At 44.2% G+C, this 14,414-nt stretch overlaps 1 protein-coding gene across 3 annotated transcripts in view; it reads right to left on the reverse strand.

The window, feature by feature from the left end:
- The window catches only part of LOC136878964 (serine/threonine-protein phosphatase 2B catalytic subunit 2), a 1,209,081-nt gene that overhangs the window by 253,899 nt on the left and 940,768 nt on the right, over positions 1-14,414 (reverse strand). For all 3 annotated transcript variants that reach the window (XM_067152610.2, XM_067152609.2, XM_067152608.2), the window contains exon 4: positions 290-401. In XM_067152610.2, the coding sequence (XP_067008711.1) occupies positions 290-401 (112 nt within the window). The remainder of the gene's footprint in view (positions 1-289; positions 402-14,414) is intronic.

Below are 14,414 nucleotides of genomic sequence, written 5' to 3' on the forward strand. Positions count from 1 at the left end.
GTCACACAATTGGTAGAGATTAAGAGAGACACCGGAGTGTTGGAATTTTGCCCTGAAAAGGGTTTCTTTAAGATAACCAATAAATCATCTGATTTATTCAATCATCTAGCTATACAGGCAGTTGCTCTAGAAGAGACTTAAGTAGCCAGGAGCCCCACCCCCACCCCCCAATCGCCAAGTAAACGAGCACACACACACACACACACACACACACACACACACACACACACACACACACACACACACACACACACACTTAAATAACAATTAAGGTAAGTATTGGACTTACATTCCTGTTTAAATGTGAAGTATTCCGTAAGATGCCTACATTCGTGGTTACCCCGCAATAGAAATAATGTGGTAGGGTAACACTGTTTCAGCGCCCACAGGTACAATACACACTGCAACAGAGAGAAACAGAAACACGTTAACGGCATGTTTACAGAATATGTTTTGTGGATGAAGCACATGAGCATCAAGAATGATAAGAAACAGGCCAGTAAAACAACAACAGAATCAAGTTACGCGATTATAAAGCTACCACCGTCCGCATTCATCAATTGCATCGACTGCATTCACTGGTAGAAAATACCACGGAATTATGTAAGTATTCAAGCTTTTCAGGTTTTTTTAAAATCATGATACCAAATGCGGATATTTATAGTCAATGGAGATACATATTTCCTCTAGTGCACTGTCATTGCATGTGCTTCAAATAAGGCCTGCGGTAGTGTCTCATCGGTGCACTACAGGTGTAGCATTCCAAGTGATGAGCCCACTGCCACACTGGGGCGAAAAGTTGTTAATTTGACGACTGAAAATGCCTACAGAGCTTGAATAACTATGTACTGTATTATTCACAATCGCTGAAAATTAATTTTTGATACGAATTTTTCCTGGCAAACAAACAAAAACGTTTGTCTATTGCATGATAGTTTGACATGCATTGCATGCACACTTTGGGAAAGCATTCTTTCTGATTATATCAGACATGTCTGCGAAATTAATAACTGGTTCGATAGACGGCAGTTCGGGTTTAGGAAAGGTTATTCCATTGAGGTTCAACTTGGATTCCAGCAGATATAGCAGATATCCTGGATTAAGGAGGTCAAATGGACTGTGTCGCGATTGACCTATCTAAGACATTTGATAGGGTAATCATGGGAGACTACTGGCAAAAATGACTGCAAGTGGACTAGACAAAAGAGTGACTGAATGAGTTGCTATATTTCTACAAAATAGAACTCAGATAATTAGAGCAGGCGAATCTTTATCTGGTCCTGTAATAATTAAGAGGGGAATTCCTCGAGGCAGTATTATTGGACCTTTATTTTTTCTCATATATATCAATGACGTGTGTAAAGAAGTGGAATCAGAGATAAGGCTTTTTGCAGATGATGCTATTCTGTGCAGAGTAATACACAAGTTACACGATTGTGAGCAACTGCAAAATGATCTCGATAATGTTGTGAGATGGACAGTAAAGTAGGAAAGATCACAATATGAAGATAAAGCTGGAATTCAAGAGGAAAGATAAGGGCAAATATTCGTTTTAGGAAGGAGAGTTAGGAATTGGAATAACTTACCAAGGCCCCCTCGTTTGAGCTTCTACGACTGTAGGGGGATAACCTCGGTTACCCTCTTCAATTGAAGATCCTCTGCGTGGTGAGGGGAACTAGTAGCTCCTTTCTTGCGATGCCGAATGGAGCCCTACTGGGTAACCATTCGGTATACAAGAAGGAGGAAGCTAAAGCACCACCCAACCCTAAGGTGTAACGCGACCCGTGCCGATGGGGTGCATGGCACATGGGAGATATATCTTGAACCGAGCCTTCGCGATACTTGGCGCCCTCTCGAAGCAAGTAGCCTTACCCGGGTATACGGGGCTCTGCCTGCGCAGACATTATACTTCCCTAGCTACTCGTGGGACCTGCATGAGTACCGTAGCCACCCAAGAACCGGAGAGCTCCTCTGGGGCCTCCGAGAGAAACACCAGTTCAACAATAACCGATGGGGACTCTTCGGAGATACCCTCGGATAGTACGACCTCGACAGTAAGAGAGCTCACTCAAGAGGTGGACAATCTTCTAGTCTAGAGGAAGAAGAAACAGCGCTCCGGCGCTGAGAAGAGGAGGTATAAGAAGGCTTTAAGGGCCCCGGAGCAGGCCAAAGATGGCCTAACTCCTGGAGCGAGAGGCCTTCTACTGCCACGACAGGGACGACTGTGGGGGGGATCCAATGGGCACAAGAAGCGGGACCCTGAAAAGGGGTCTGCTTCTAGGGCATAGAGGACTCCACCCACCAAGACGCCAGTGGGGAAACGACTTTTGTCGGGGGCAACCCCAGAAGAAGATCGGCAGGCCCACAAAAAAACCAAGGTGGAGTATGCCAGGATAGCTACAGCTGGGATCAGGATGGCCATAGAGCATGTAGGATATCCTGACCAGCGGCTAACTGAGAAACAGATGGAGTCTGTGGAGGAGGCTATCACCGATCTGATAGATGAGCTTCCGGAACAAGGGCCCATTAAGCCTCAGTTCCTGGACTGCTATATGTCGAGAGGTGCGGCCATCATTATCGCAGAGAAGGACGAGACTGTAGCATGGCTTTCTAGTCTTGTTACAGACATGCAACCGTGGGAAGAAGCCAGGCTCACAATTGTGGGAATGGATAAACTCCTTTCCTATAAGAGAGTCATGGTCTGGATACCAGGACAACCAAAGGACAACAACGTTCTTTTGGGAAGAATGGCACGCCAGAACCATGGCTTAAATCCCAACAGCTGGAGAGTCTACGACCGCAAGGAGGAGAAGAGAGGTGTCCGACTTGTGGTCAGCATGGACTCCAGAGATGTGGGAAAAAAGGTGGGGAAGATCTTGTGCGGGGTGCATGTTGCTTGCTACCTTCACCCTGGTGGATGGCAAACGCGACAAGCAGAGGACCAACCCCACCACAGACAACACTGAGACCAGCAGGGGCGAAGAGCGGGAGACTGGGCAGAAGCCGGGGCCAGCCAAGCCTCAAGATTCATCACGGGAGACGGAGCTGCACGTTCCGGAGACCACATAAGGTAAAGTATTGCATGAAAGTAAGGAATAATTACTTACATACAAGCAAACATACAACATTGTATAGCGGCCTCTAGGGTACTTATAAGAAGTATTCAGAAAGGCAGGTTTTGGATTAGACGGGGTCATATCATGGGACTAAAATGTGCAAGCTTCACTCTATTCAGTGGAGTGGCGGAGGAGAAGCCTAGAGCATGTATACTAGTTAAGGATTATAACGCTTGGGCTATACCGGGCTTCACTGCTAGAGACCTTGTAGCAGTTCTAATGAGATATGAAGAGGGGGGACAGCCAAGAGACCTGGTTGTCTGTTCTGCAAATTTCCCAGGAGACTCTGAATCTCCACCCCCACCGGAGGAGTTCAAGAGACTGGTGATATACTGAAGGAAACAAGGACTTAATCTCATACTAGGTTGTGACGCCAATGCTCATCACAGCATTTGGGGAAGTAAATACACAAACCGAAGAGGAGAGCATTTCATAGAATTTCTATGTACAACTGATCTTGTGATCATGAACATAGATGATACACCTACCTTCATCAATAATAGGAGTGAGGGGATCATAGATCTTACCCTGGGTTCCGTGGGAATCATACAGGAATTTAAAGACTGGAAAGTTTCGTTGGGGCCTTTCTTGTCAGATCATAGACACATTGTGTTTCATATAGAGGGCTCCTTCGAGATCCCATTTTACAGAAACCCTAGACGAACCAATTGGACGTCTTTTATAGAGGACGTGAGGAGGGGACTGGAAGGAGGACCTTCAAATATAATTAAGAACAAAGAGGAGCTGGAGCTCAGTGTGAGCTTTCTCACACAGACACTAGTTACCTCTTATGAATTAAACTGCCCAGTCGTTAAGGCTTCAAGTGGAACAGTTATCTTGAACACCTGAGGAGAAACACACGAAGACTCTGGAATAAATACAGGGAACTTCAGGATCAAGCCAGCCTAGATTATTATAAAGAATCACAAAGAAAGTACAAGTCAAAAGTCAAAAAGGCTTCTAAGAAATCTAGGAGACAGTTTTGTGACTCCATCGAGAGTCAACATGAAGCGGCAAGGCTTCATAAAATTCTAACCTTGGATGGAAGGGCAAGGCTAGGCTCATTGGAGTCACCTTCGGGTGGATATACATCCACAGAGGGGGAGACCCTGAACTTATTGCTTGATGCCTACTTTCCAGGTTCAGTAGTCACAAATAGTGAAGTAGAATCGAGCGGATCCTTCAGACCCGATAGAAGTGGCTGGAAGAGCTTGTTTACCCCAAGAAGGACGAAGTGGGTATTATAATTTTTTGCCCCTTATAAAAGCGCAGGAATGGATGGGATCTTCCCAGCACTTCTCCATGAAGCGGGCGCGGTCCTTATACCATACTTGGTCAGAATGTTTAGAGACTGTCTCACTATGGGGTACGTGTACTCCTTGTGGCGTCAGGCGAAGGTAGTGTATATACCTAAACACGGAAGGTCTTCATAAACTAGACCTAAGGATTATAGACCCATTCGTCTAACGTCTTTTCTTCTTAAGACTTTGGAAAGACTGGTGGATAGACATATCAGGGAGAAAGTATTAAGAGACTGTCCCATGCATCCTCATCAACATGCATACCAACCAGGGAAGTCGGTTGAGACGGCACTACACCACTAGGCTGGAGAGCGCCTTGGATCAGCAACCACTTGCTATGGTGGTATTCCTACATATAGAAGGAGCATTTAACTACACATCTTTGGGCTCCATAGAACTTAGTCTAGAGAGAAGAGGAGTGAGCAGTATGCTCATAAAATGGATTATGGCCTCACTGCAGGGCCGTCAAGTTCTGTTTACCCTCAACGCAGTAATGATGAGAGCTAATATAGACAGGGGGTGTCCACAGGGAGAAGTATTATCACCAACATTATGGTGTTTGGTAGTGGACGAACTACTTACCAGGTTAAATGTTAGAGGAATTTACGCCCAAGACTATGCAGATGACATTAGCCTGATGGCGGTGGGAAATTTCCCCAGTACGGTTTCAGAGCTCGTACAGAGCTCCCTGCATAGGGTGGAAAGGTGGTGGCACGACACGGACTTGTCGGTTAATCCCGACAAGACGGAGCTTGTGGTGTTTACGAGGAGGAGGAGGCTAGACGGACTGTCAGAGCCTTTCCTATTTGGGAAAAAATTAGTTAAGACAACCTCAGTTAAGTACCTTGGGGTAATCCTTGAGGCAATACTGAGTTGGAAGAAACATATAGACTATAAGGTGGATAAGACTCGCAAGATTATGTGGGCCCGTCGCAGGGCCGTCGGAAAGACTTGGGGCCTAGGACCTAAGGTGGTCAAGTGGCTGTATATTTCTATTGTACGGCCCACGATCACCTTTGCATCTTTAGTCTGGTGGCCAGGTTCGGAGAGTAAAACTGTGACCACCAAGTTAAACAGTGTCCAAAGACTTGCGTGTCTAGGAATAACAGGGGCACTGGAAACCATACCATTATGTGCAATAGAGGCCATCCTAGGTCTTCCCCCCCTTATATTTATATGTTAAGGAATAAGCGGGAATGAGTGCTTACCGCCTCTGGTCACTCGGAGGATGGTCCTTCAAGAATCCGAATAGAGGTCATGCTTCTATTCTTACAAGGCTTCACCAGACCTGCCCTATGACAATGATGATCGGGGACTTGATGAAGCCTAGTTTTAATCTGAATTATAAGTTTATAGTAGTTATACCCACAAGGGAGGAGTGGGCCGCGGATGCTGGGGCCCGTCGTAGGTCTGGGGGCTGTACATGGTACACAGATGTCTCGCGGACAGAGACGGGCACAGGCGCCGGGGTCTGGGGACCTAAGACAAGGCTCCCCCTTCCCATGGGTAAATATGCTACTGTTTTCCAGGCCGAAGTATATGCAATACTGGCTTCTGCTGTATATATATATGGAACATGCCTGGACATGGAAGATGCATCACCATTTGCAGTGATAGCCAGGCAGCGTTAAAAGCACTATGCGCAGTTAGAACATCAAAAATGGTATGGGAATGCCAAAGGATGTTAGATCAGCTGTGTGAACTTAGCTCAGTTACCCTGAGCACACAGGTATCAGTGGAAATGAAGAAGCTGACAAACTAGCGAAACAAGGCTCAAAAGGTCCTTTCATAGGACCAGAACCCTTCCTAGGAGTGTCACTCCGAAGCGTGAAACTGGTAATATCCCAGTGGACAAACCAGTCTCACTTGGAAGAGGCTAACCATAGCAAGGCAGGCACGTGAACTTATCAAAGGACCTAGCCAAAGTTATAAAAAGGTCCTGATAAATTTGAATAGGACCAGAATGCGAATGGTAGTTGGACTGTTGACAGGACACAATACCTTACAGAGACACCTACACATCATGAAAATCAGTCAGGACCCGATGTGTAGAAGATGCGGTAGGGAGGAAGAGACCTCCGCGCATGTGTTGTGTCAGTGCGAGGCTCTTGCAAGCACTAGACATCGATATCTTGGCTCACATTTTGTGAGCCTGGAAGACATCAGGAACGCCAACATCCGGACGCTGGTACCCTTTATAGGAGCACTAGGGCTGGACTAGGCAAACCCGTTTAAGGGACACAAAGGGTCTTCACAGACCTACGTGTGGAGCCCTGCGAAGGCAGGGCTCGCCCATTCTTTATCTATCTATCTAACTTACCAAGGGAGATGTTCAATAAATTTCTAATTTCTTTACAATCATTTAGGAAAAGACTAGGACAACAGTAGATAGAGAATTTGCCACCTAGGCGATTGCACTAAATGAAGATCAGTAGTGACTGATTGGCTGATTGATATATAAGAATTTAGCTGCACCAAATAATAAAATATAGGCCTAAAAAAGTAAAAATGATTTTAAATATCACGTTAAAATGAATAAGCAAGCAAATTTAACTGAACTAAAAACCCGCCACCACAATTCATACGACCTACATTTCAACGTAGAAAACGGCCCGTCGAAAATTCAGACTTTGTCGTGTGTAAAATATAGTGATCTAGCACACCAACACTCTGTAAAATATGCTCGGTTCGGTAGCTGAGAGAGTTGTGCAGAAAGGGCACGTGTAGATCACCCGCCTCTAGAGCTCTCTGTGCTATCCCCAAAGGTATACTTCCGAGCCTTGCTACCAGTCTATGCACTTGGCATGTTACAGTTGGTTAAATATACCATTTAGCTTAAAGAAGAACTTCTACTCGGAGCTTTAATGGGACACTTTAGTAATAACAGTGAGGGCTTTCTTGGAAGATCTATCTTTTAATCACTTATTTCCATAAAAGCCTCACTACTTCTGCAGGATAATAAAGGTGAATCTTTTGATGAGCGTAAACGTCTCTTGTTCTCAGGTAGTAGGCCTATATGAGAGAGAGCGATACTGTACAAAAGGTTGTAGGATCAAATCTCAGTGTGCATGGAATGCCCGTGCACTGGCATTTACTGGTTCACGAACCACTAGCGATTCCCGACATTCGAGTATACTACAAGAAATAACTATGGTGAGACTCGTGTTCATTAGCCTATAACTCATACGTACTGTAAACTATCACATTCAAACCAACGAAATCAGCACCTCAAGGCAAATTTCATGATGAATGCTAAGAATAGTTTTTTTTTTTTTCAAAGGAGACAAAATCTCCTTTGCCTTTCATGCTGAAAAGTGCTGGATTTGCAGCTCGAATTAATATCAGTGCAAAATTGTTTTTCAAACACCTGCGTCTATAAAATCGGCGTAGATGTACTCAAACATTTTTCATAACTAAGCATATGCGTTTTGTTCTTCAGATGAACTTCGCCCGCCGGCCTGAGTGGCTCAGACGATTGAGGCGCTGGCTTTCTGACCCCAACTTGGTAGGTTCGATCCTGGCTCAGTCCGGTGGTATTTGAAGGTGCTCAAATACGTCACCCTCGACTTGGTAGATTTACTGGCACGTAAAGCCAATATTAGACTTATTATTATTATTATTATTATTATTATTATTATTATTATTATTATTATTATTATTATTATTATTGAACTTTGCCATATAAAAATACAGATCGCCTTTGACAGACGGAATATCTGTTGGCGCAACTGGCAATGGAGTTAACTGAAATACATCCAGATCTCAGTTAAATAATTGCAAATGAACAATAAAATCGAATTAAAACTAGTAATTTACGATTTGTTTACTGTAGTTCTATTTTTTTAATTAGCTTTACGTCGCTCCGACACATACAGGTTTTATGGTGAAGATGGGACAGGAAAGGTACAGGCCCATCATTCGACTGGTGCGAAAATGGGAAACCACGGAAAACCATCCTCAGGGCTGTCGACAGTGGATTCGAACTCACTATCTTCCGAACGCAAACTCTCAGCTGCGCGTCCCTAACCGCACAACCAACTCGCTCGGTAGTTCTATGTAAATACAAACCGTAATCAATACCTGGTTTAAGAATCAGCAACTGCCACTCTTTCCAGACGCTGTTAGGTTCGGAGGGCTAGGGTGTCTCATTTTCACGCCCTTCGTGATCCTTGTCTTTCTTTGGCCGATACCTTCATTTTCCGAAGTGTCACACGCTTTCCATTTTACTCTCTGATTAGTGTTAATAGAGGATGGTTGTCTAGTTCTACCTTCCTCTTAAAACAATAATCACCACCACCGCTCCACCCTTTGCTAACTTCAATCCACAAGAATATATCGCAATGACAAATATTATGCAAACACAGGTCGATGTCTATACGCGCCGAATGGTCATGTTATCGCTAGTCTGAAGAACGAAATCACTGAAGAAATTCTGAACAAAAAATACGGTTAAAACTTAAGTAGCAAGGCCTATACGTTGAAAATGTCTTTTTACAGGTGTGATTAGCTCAGTGGCTTGGTTGCTAGCTTCCCACACGGAAGGCTAAGGTTCGACTCCTGGTCTATACTGGACTAAGATTTTTATCTTAAAAAAAAAAATCACGTGACGTTAGGAAGGGCATCCGGACTAAAATCAAAATGAGCTTGGATGGCTCCAGCAATTCCACATATATTTGGGATAAGCTTAACGCAGTTTTGCATATGCTTCACTGTTTGGAAAACAGGCTGTAGGGCATATAGATTTAATTACTTGTTGGGCAGATCTATAATGACGCGTGACAAATAATTCGCGAAGAGTATAGTAGATAAATAATGCATATAATTAAAATACTGATCATATAACAATCCGACTCCTTGGCTGAATGGTCAGCGTTGAAGCCTTCGGTTCAGAGGGTTCTACTCCCGGCTGGGTCGAGGATTTAATAGCATCTGGTTAATTCCTTTGACTCGGCGATTAAGGCGTTTGTTCCAACACACTCCTTTTCATATTCACAAAACACACCACACCAACAACCACGCAAAGTAAATACATCCCTCCATAAGAGTTGGTGCCAGGAAGGGCATCCGGTCGTAAAACAGGGCCAAATAAACATGTTCTACATAGTTCGCAACCGCTACCCTCCAGGGTGTGGGAAAATTGTAAGATCCATTGCTACTTCTGTTCCATATATAGACTACTGATGGGTATCAGTACCATATTTCAACCTCATCGTACTAAATATGTGATTCAAGGAAATTTTTGAAGGAAGAAGAGTATAAATAAATTTTGTTTTGAGAACAATGCAGATAAATATTTTCATGCAATCTGCCTCATTTGAAACTGTCCAGACCCTTAGAGGGGCCCTTTTGTTTATCTTTTCATTTTGTTAGTTGCGGTAAACATCCATGCCAACCTAATACTATGTGGGATATGAGGAGACTGAAAATAATACGCGCAGCCCTTCAAAGATATGCCACCAGATATTTAAAAGTGGTGCGAAGTGGCTAAAATATATGTTTCTTGTAGGATGCGTGTAAACTTCCGAAGAATAAAACCAAATAATTTTTGGTCAATTTTCACTCATGGCTGGTTATCCTTAACGAACTATTAAATGTACATGAGACTCACATTTAGGCTATCGTAAAATAATGTAACCAGATTGTATACGCGCGCACATTAATGGTGCCCCGATATGAACAATCAACACTGCCCCACTCCAGTACTGGAAAGGAGGTGAGGGAGTGAAGGGGTAGTGTTGAAGACCGCTCCAGTACAAAACAGGAAGGAAGGGGTAGTGCCGAAGGCACAGAGACCCACCGTCTCGCTCGACGCACACACTGCTGCACGTAAACAGCCCGATACAAGACTTTGTTGTGATTGAAATGGGCACAGCGGCGGATGTATTGAAGTACAGTATTACGTGACCTACTCTGATAATTACAGTATCAAGAGGTAAAGAATGATTTTAACCGAAAATTAATTGAAAAATTCTATAAATAGAAAATGAATGTGCTAAAATAAGATGTTGATGTATAACTTATTATAACCGTGTAAGCATTTCTTTATAAAAAAATAACTGAAGATACATTTTACTTCATGAGCAATAAGCAAACACATCTGAAAATAAATTAATATCATTAAAATTCCGTTTCCATAAAATACAAATTCGTGCCTTAAAATATTGTAATGGTTATAGCGTCCGCCATGCCAACTTGCTACGGGCCGAGCTCGTCACCCATCGCCCCACGCCCCTCACGCTCGACCGCGCTAATCGCGAGCAACACTTAAACGCTGGGCCGGCCCTTCTCTCTTCTATCCGTGGTCGCGCCGCATGGGACGACGGAAATTACTGGACTATTAATCTGGAGTCTTGCATCTCGCGAGGTTCCTGGACCCATCGAACATCAGGACGATTCTAGAAGGGTCAGCGCAGGTATATAAGAGAGGAACGACCTGCCTGCAGTCAGTGAGAGTGAGTGAGTGAGTAAGAGTGAGATTGAGTTCGCTGGTGAGAGTTGGCGAAGAGCGCAGTCAGTGATAGCCTGGGCTGAGGTGTCAGCCTGATGGACTATCTGCTTGTTGGAGCCGAGGACTCGTTCCTGATTCCTTGACGTCATGTGTGTGTGAGTCTCTTGGGCCGGCTGCTGGAGAAGAATCTTGGGTGTTCTGGAGCAGCGGAAAGGGAACACTGGGTGAGGACGTGTGCAGACTGCGAACGGAGTTCGACGGATTGAGTGAACAGCGGATACTACCCCGACCTGCGAGACTGACGTGTAGGTTGTGGACCGTGACAGCGTTAACGAGTGTGACTGAATGGCTGAGTGAGTGTAGTGTAAATAATTGATGACACCGTGTGTGTGTCATTGTAGATGGAACCTGAGAAACTAAGAGAGAGAGAGAGAGAGAGAGAGAGAGAGAGAGAGAGAGAGAGAGAGAGAGAGAGAGAGAGAGAGCGAACCGTGTAAGTGTACTTGTGTAAGTTGTAAGCTCGGCAATCGTGTGCGTGCGTGTGTAAATGTGTAACTGTAGTGCTTAGTCAATAAATCTTAGAAATAGGACGCTACCAGGTTCTGTACTCATTTGTTTACTTATTTACCCCGCCAACACATAACAATATACAACAAAAAATGCTATTATTGCAACATCTCAACATAATTAATTTTAAAAGTAAAAGAGTTGTACAGAAATATCTTATCAAAAATATCAACGTATCGCATCCTGCTAGAAAATATATAAATAAAATAAACGTACGGTAAAGTAATAAACACAATGCACTGTCCATAGTTACAGAATTTCAAGAAAAGAAAAATGGAAATTAAAACAAAAGTAATTGTGAAATGGGTATTAAATAACTATTAATAAAAAAGATGTGCCAAATACTGACTTTACAACAAGTGTAGGTGACGGGTTCATTCTCACTTCCAGAAAATTAATAATCGGACCACCGGGCGAGTTGGCCGTGCGCGTAGAGGCGTGTGGCTGTGAGCTTGCATCCGGGAGATAGTAGGTTCGAATCCCACTATCGGCAGCCCTGAAGATGGTTTTCCGTGGTTTCCCATTTTCACACCAGGCAAATGCTGGGGATGTATCTTAATTAAGGCCACGGCCGCTTCCTTCCAACTCCTAGGCCTTTCCTATCCCATCGTCGCCATAAGACCTATCTGTGTCGGTGCGACGTAAAGCTCCTAGCAAAAAAAAAAAAAAATCGGACCATGCCCCGTTGCTCTTTATCAATTGCTCCAGCCGCTTGGGAATGGAATCTATTAGATGTTGGAAAAAGTCTAGTTCATTCCTTAGATTCGCCCAAATTCGATGACAGTGCATTAACAGAGCCGCTCGTGTCCTCTCCTGACCTAGAACCCACGTGTGTACCATTCTTGCCCTAACATGTTCTATTATGTTTAAGTCAGCCGACCTACGAGGCCAGTCAAGCACGTAAACGTGAGTATGCTGTTTGAAGAAAGCTTCGGTTACATGCTCAGTGTGAACAGAGCAGTTATCCTGCACAAACCTGATAACGGGAACTACTTCTAGGGGGTAATTAGCTCGAACACTAAGATAAACAGCACCTTCTAAAACGTCCACATACTAACAAGCAGCCATGTGTTGAGTGACCTCTATCAACTCTCCTGGACGGCAACCACTTCACCCCAATACGCCACATGTGAAGCGACCCGACTGATTAGTTACCTGGACAAACGGCTCTTCATAACGCCTTCCAGCTCGACGCCAGCACTTCAGCTGTTTACCTGGATCGGAGAAAAATACCTTTTCATCCAACGAAATTCTAATTTCCCATTCCTGTCGTGGAGTAACACTTTCTTGGAGTGCAAAGCCTAAGCGCTCTGTGGATTAGTGTTGGCTACTGAATGTATGATTCGAAGCAGTGTATCGATTCGTTTAAGTGTCTGCGTGAATCGATTCACAGGAACGGTAAGCTCATGGCACACGATTCAGCTTACTCCCAGCGGACAGTGCTGAGTGGTGTACTCACTGGACGTTGACGGGGAGCGAGCTTCCGCTGCAGCGAGACAGTGAATATAGCACATCGAAAGAATCGTGAATGAGCGCGGCTCAGTGAGACACAAGATACACACGGCTCCTTATCGGCTCACTGGACACTGGCGGAGAGCTGAGCTTCCGCTGCAGCGAGACATACAGTGAGCCATAATGGACTCTCGAGATCAGCTCATTTGAAAATAATACCCATTTGCATTTACTGCCTTCTAAGCGGGGTTTAAATAATAGATGGATTTATTTGCAGTGTTAAAAAGGTAGTCAAAACATAATTCTGAAGTAGCTAGTAAGTGGTTAGGCTATTACGTTATACTATTTATTAGTTTAATGAATCTTAGTATTATAACTTAGTTGACATTTGACAAACTCGACTCTAGCCTGCCCTATGACTATAAGTCATGCTCATGACCACTCAAAAGTACCTGTTTTATATTGGGAAGACCGGCTCAGTATTCTCTCAGTTCATATGTCACATCGTTGCAAAAGACTTCAATCATATGTGGACAGACGCAATAAGTTAACGAACAGTATGTTGAATCAGGAAACCAGCGGGCTACTGTTTTAAAGACTTCAATCATATGTGGACAGACACAAAAAGTTAACGAACAGTATGTTGAATCAGGAAACCAGCGGGCTACTGTACATCTCAGGTAGCCTATACAAAATATGACGATTTAAAAAATCCTCAGCTGATAGAAAAATACATATTTTCAAAAATGACAGAGTTGTCGTGCGGTTAGTATCGCGTAGATATGCGCTTGCACTCGGGTGATGGTGGGTTCGAATCCCACAGTCGGCAGCCGTTAAGATAGTTTTCCGTAGTTCCCCATTTTCACACCAGGAAATGCTGGGACTGTACCTTAATTCAGGCCATGGCTGCTACCTTCCTAATCCTAACCTTTCCCACCCTGCGTCGCCGGAAACCTTCGATGTATTAGAGTGACTAGCATTTTTTTCTAAGAAAGGAATTCATAGTATGAAGACCAGATGGCAGCTGCGAGCACTGAATGCTGTTGCTGCTGTCTTACCAGCACATACTACACAGATGCAGTAGGAGCGGTGACTAATGTGCCGTGAATCGGATCACTGTATCGATTCAGTAACGTGAACGGAATCAAATAAATCGATTCAGTAAAATGAATCGAATGTCCCATCACTACTGTGGATAGGAAGAAGCCGCCCCTTTTTCGTAGCTCGGCGATTGTGAATACCTGCAGCGTGGAGTCTGCGACTCGCGGTAGTCCGGCTTTCTGGCAATTCCAATGCAACAATCGCATTACTGATACTCGCAAACGGAGAAATGTCCATAGTTTGAACGAGTCCAGCATCCTGTTCTGAAGTAGTTCTTCCTGGTGTGAAGAATAGGAAACCACGGAAAACCATCTATCTCCCGGATGCAAGCTCACTGTCGCGCGCCCCTAACCACACGGCCAACTCGCCCGGTCAAATCTTTCTCCACCTCGTTCTTGCCATTTTACTACCCACCTCCAAACTGTCGTA

This window comes from Anabrus simplex, chromosome 8, assembly GCF_040414725.1.
Source record: "Anabrus simplex isolate iqAnaSimp1 chromosome 8, ASM4041472v1, whole genome shotgun sequence".
Taxonomy (NCBI): domain Eukaryota; kingdom Metazoa; phylum Arthropoda; class Insecta; order Orthoptera; family Tettigoniidae; genus Anabrus; species Anabrus simplex.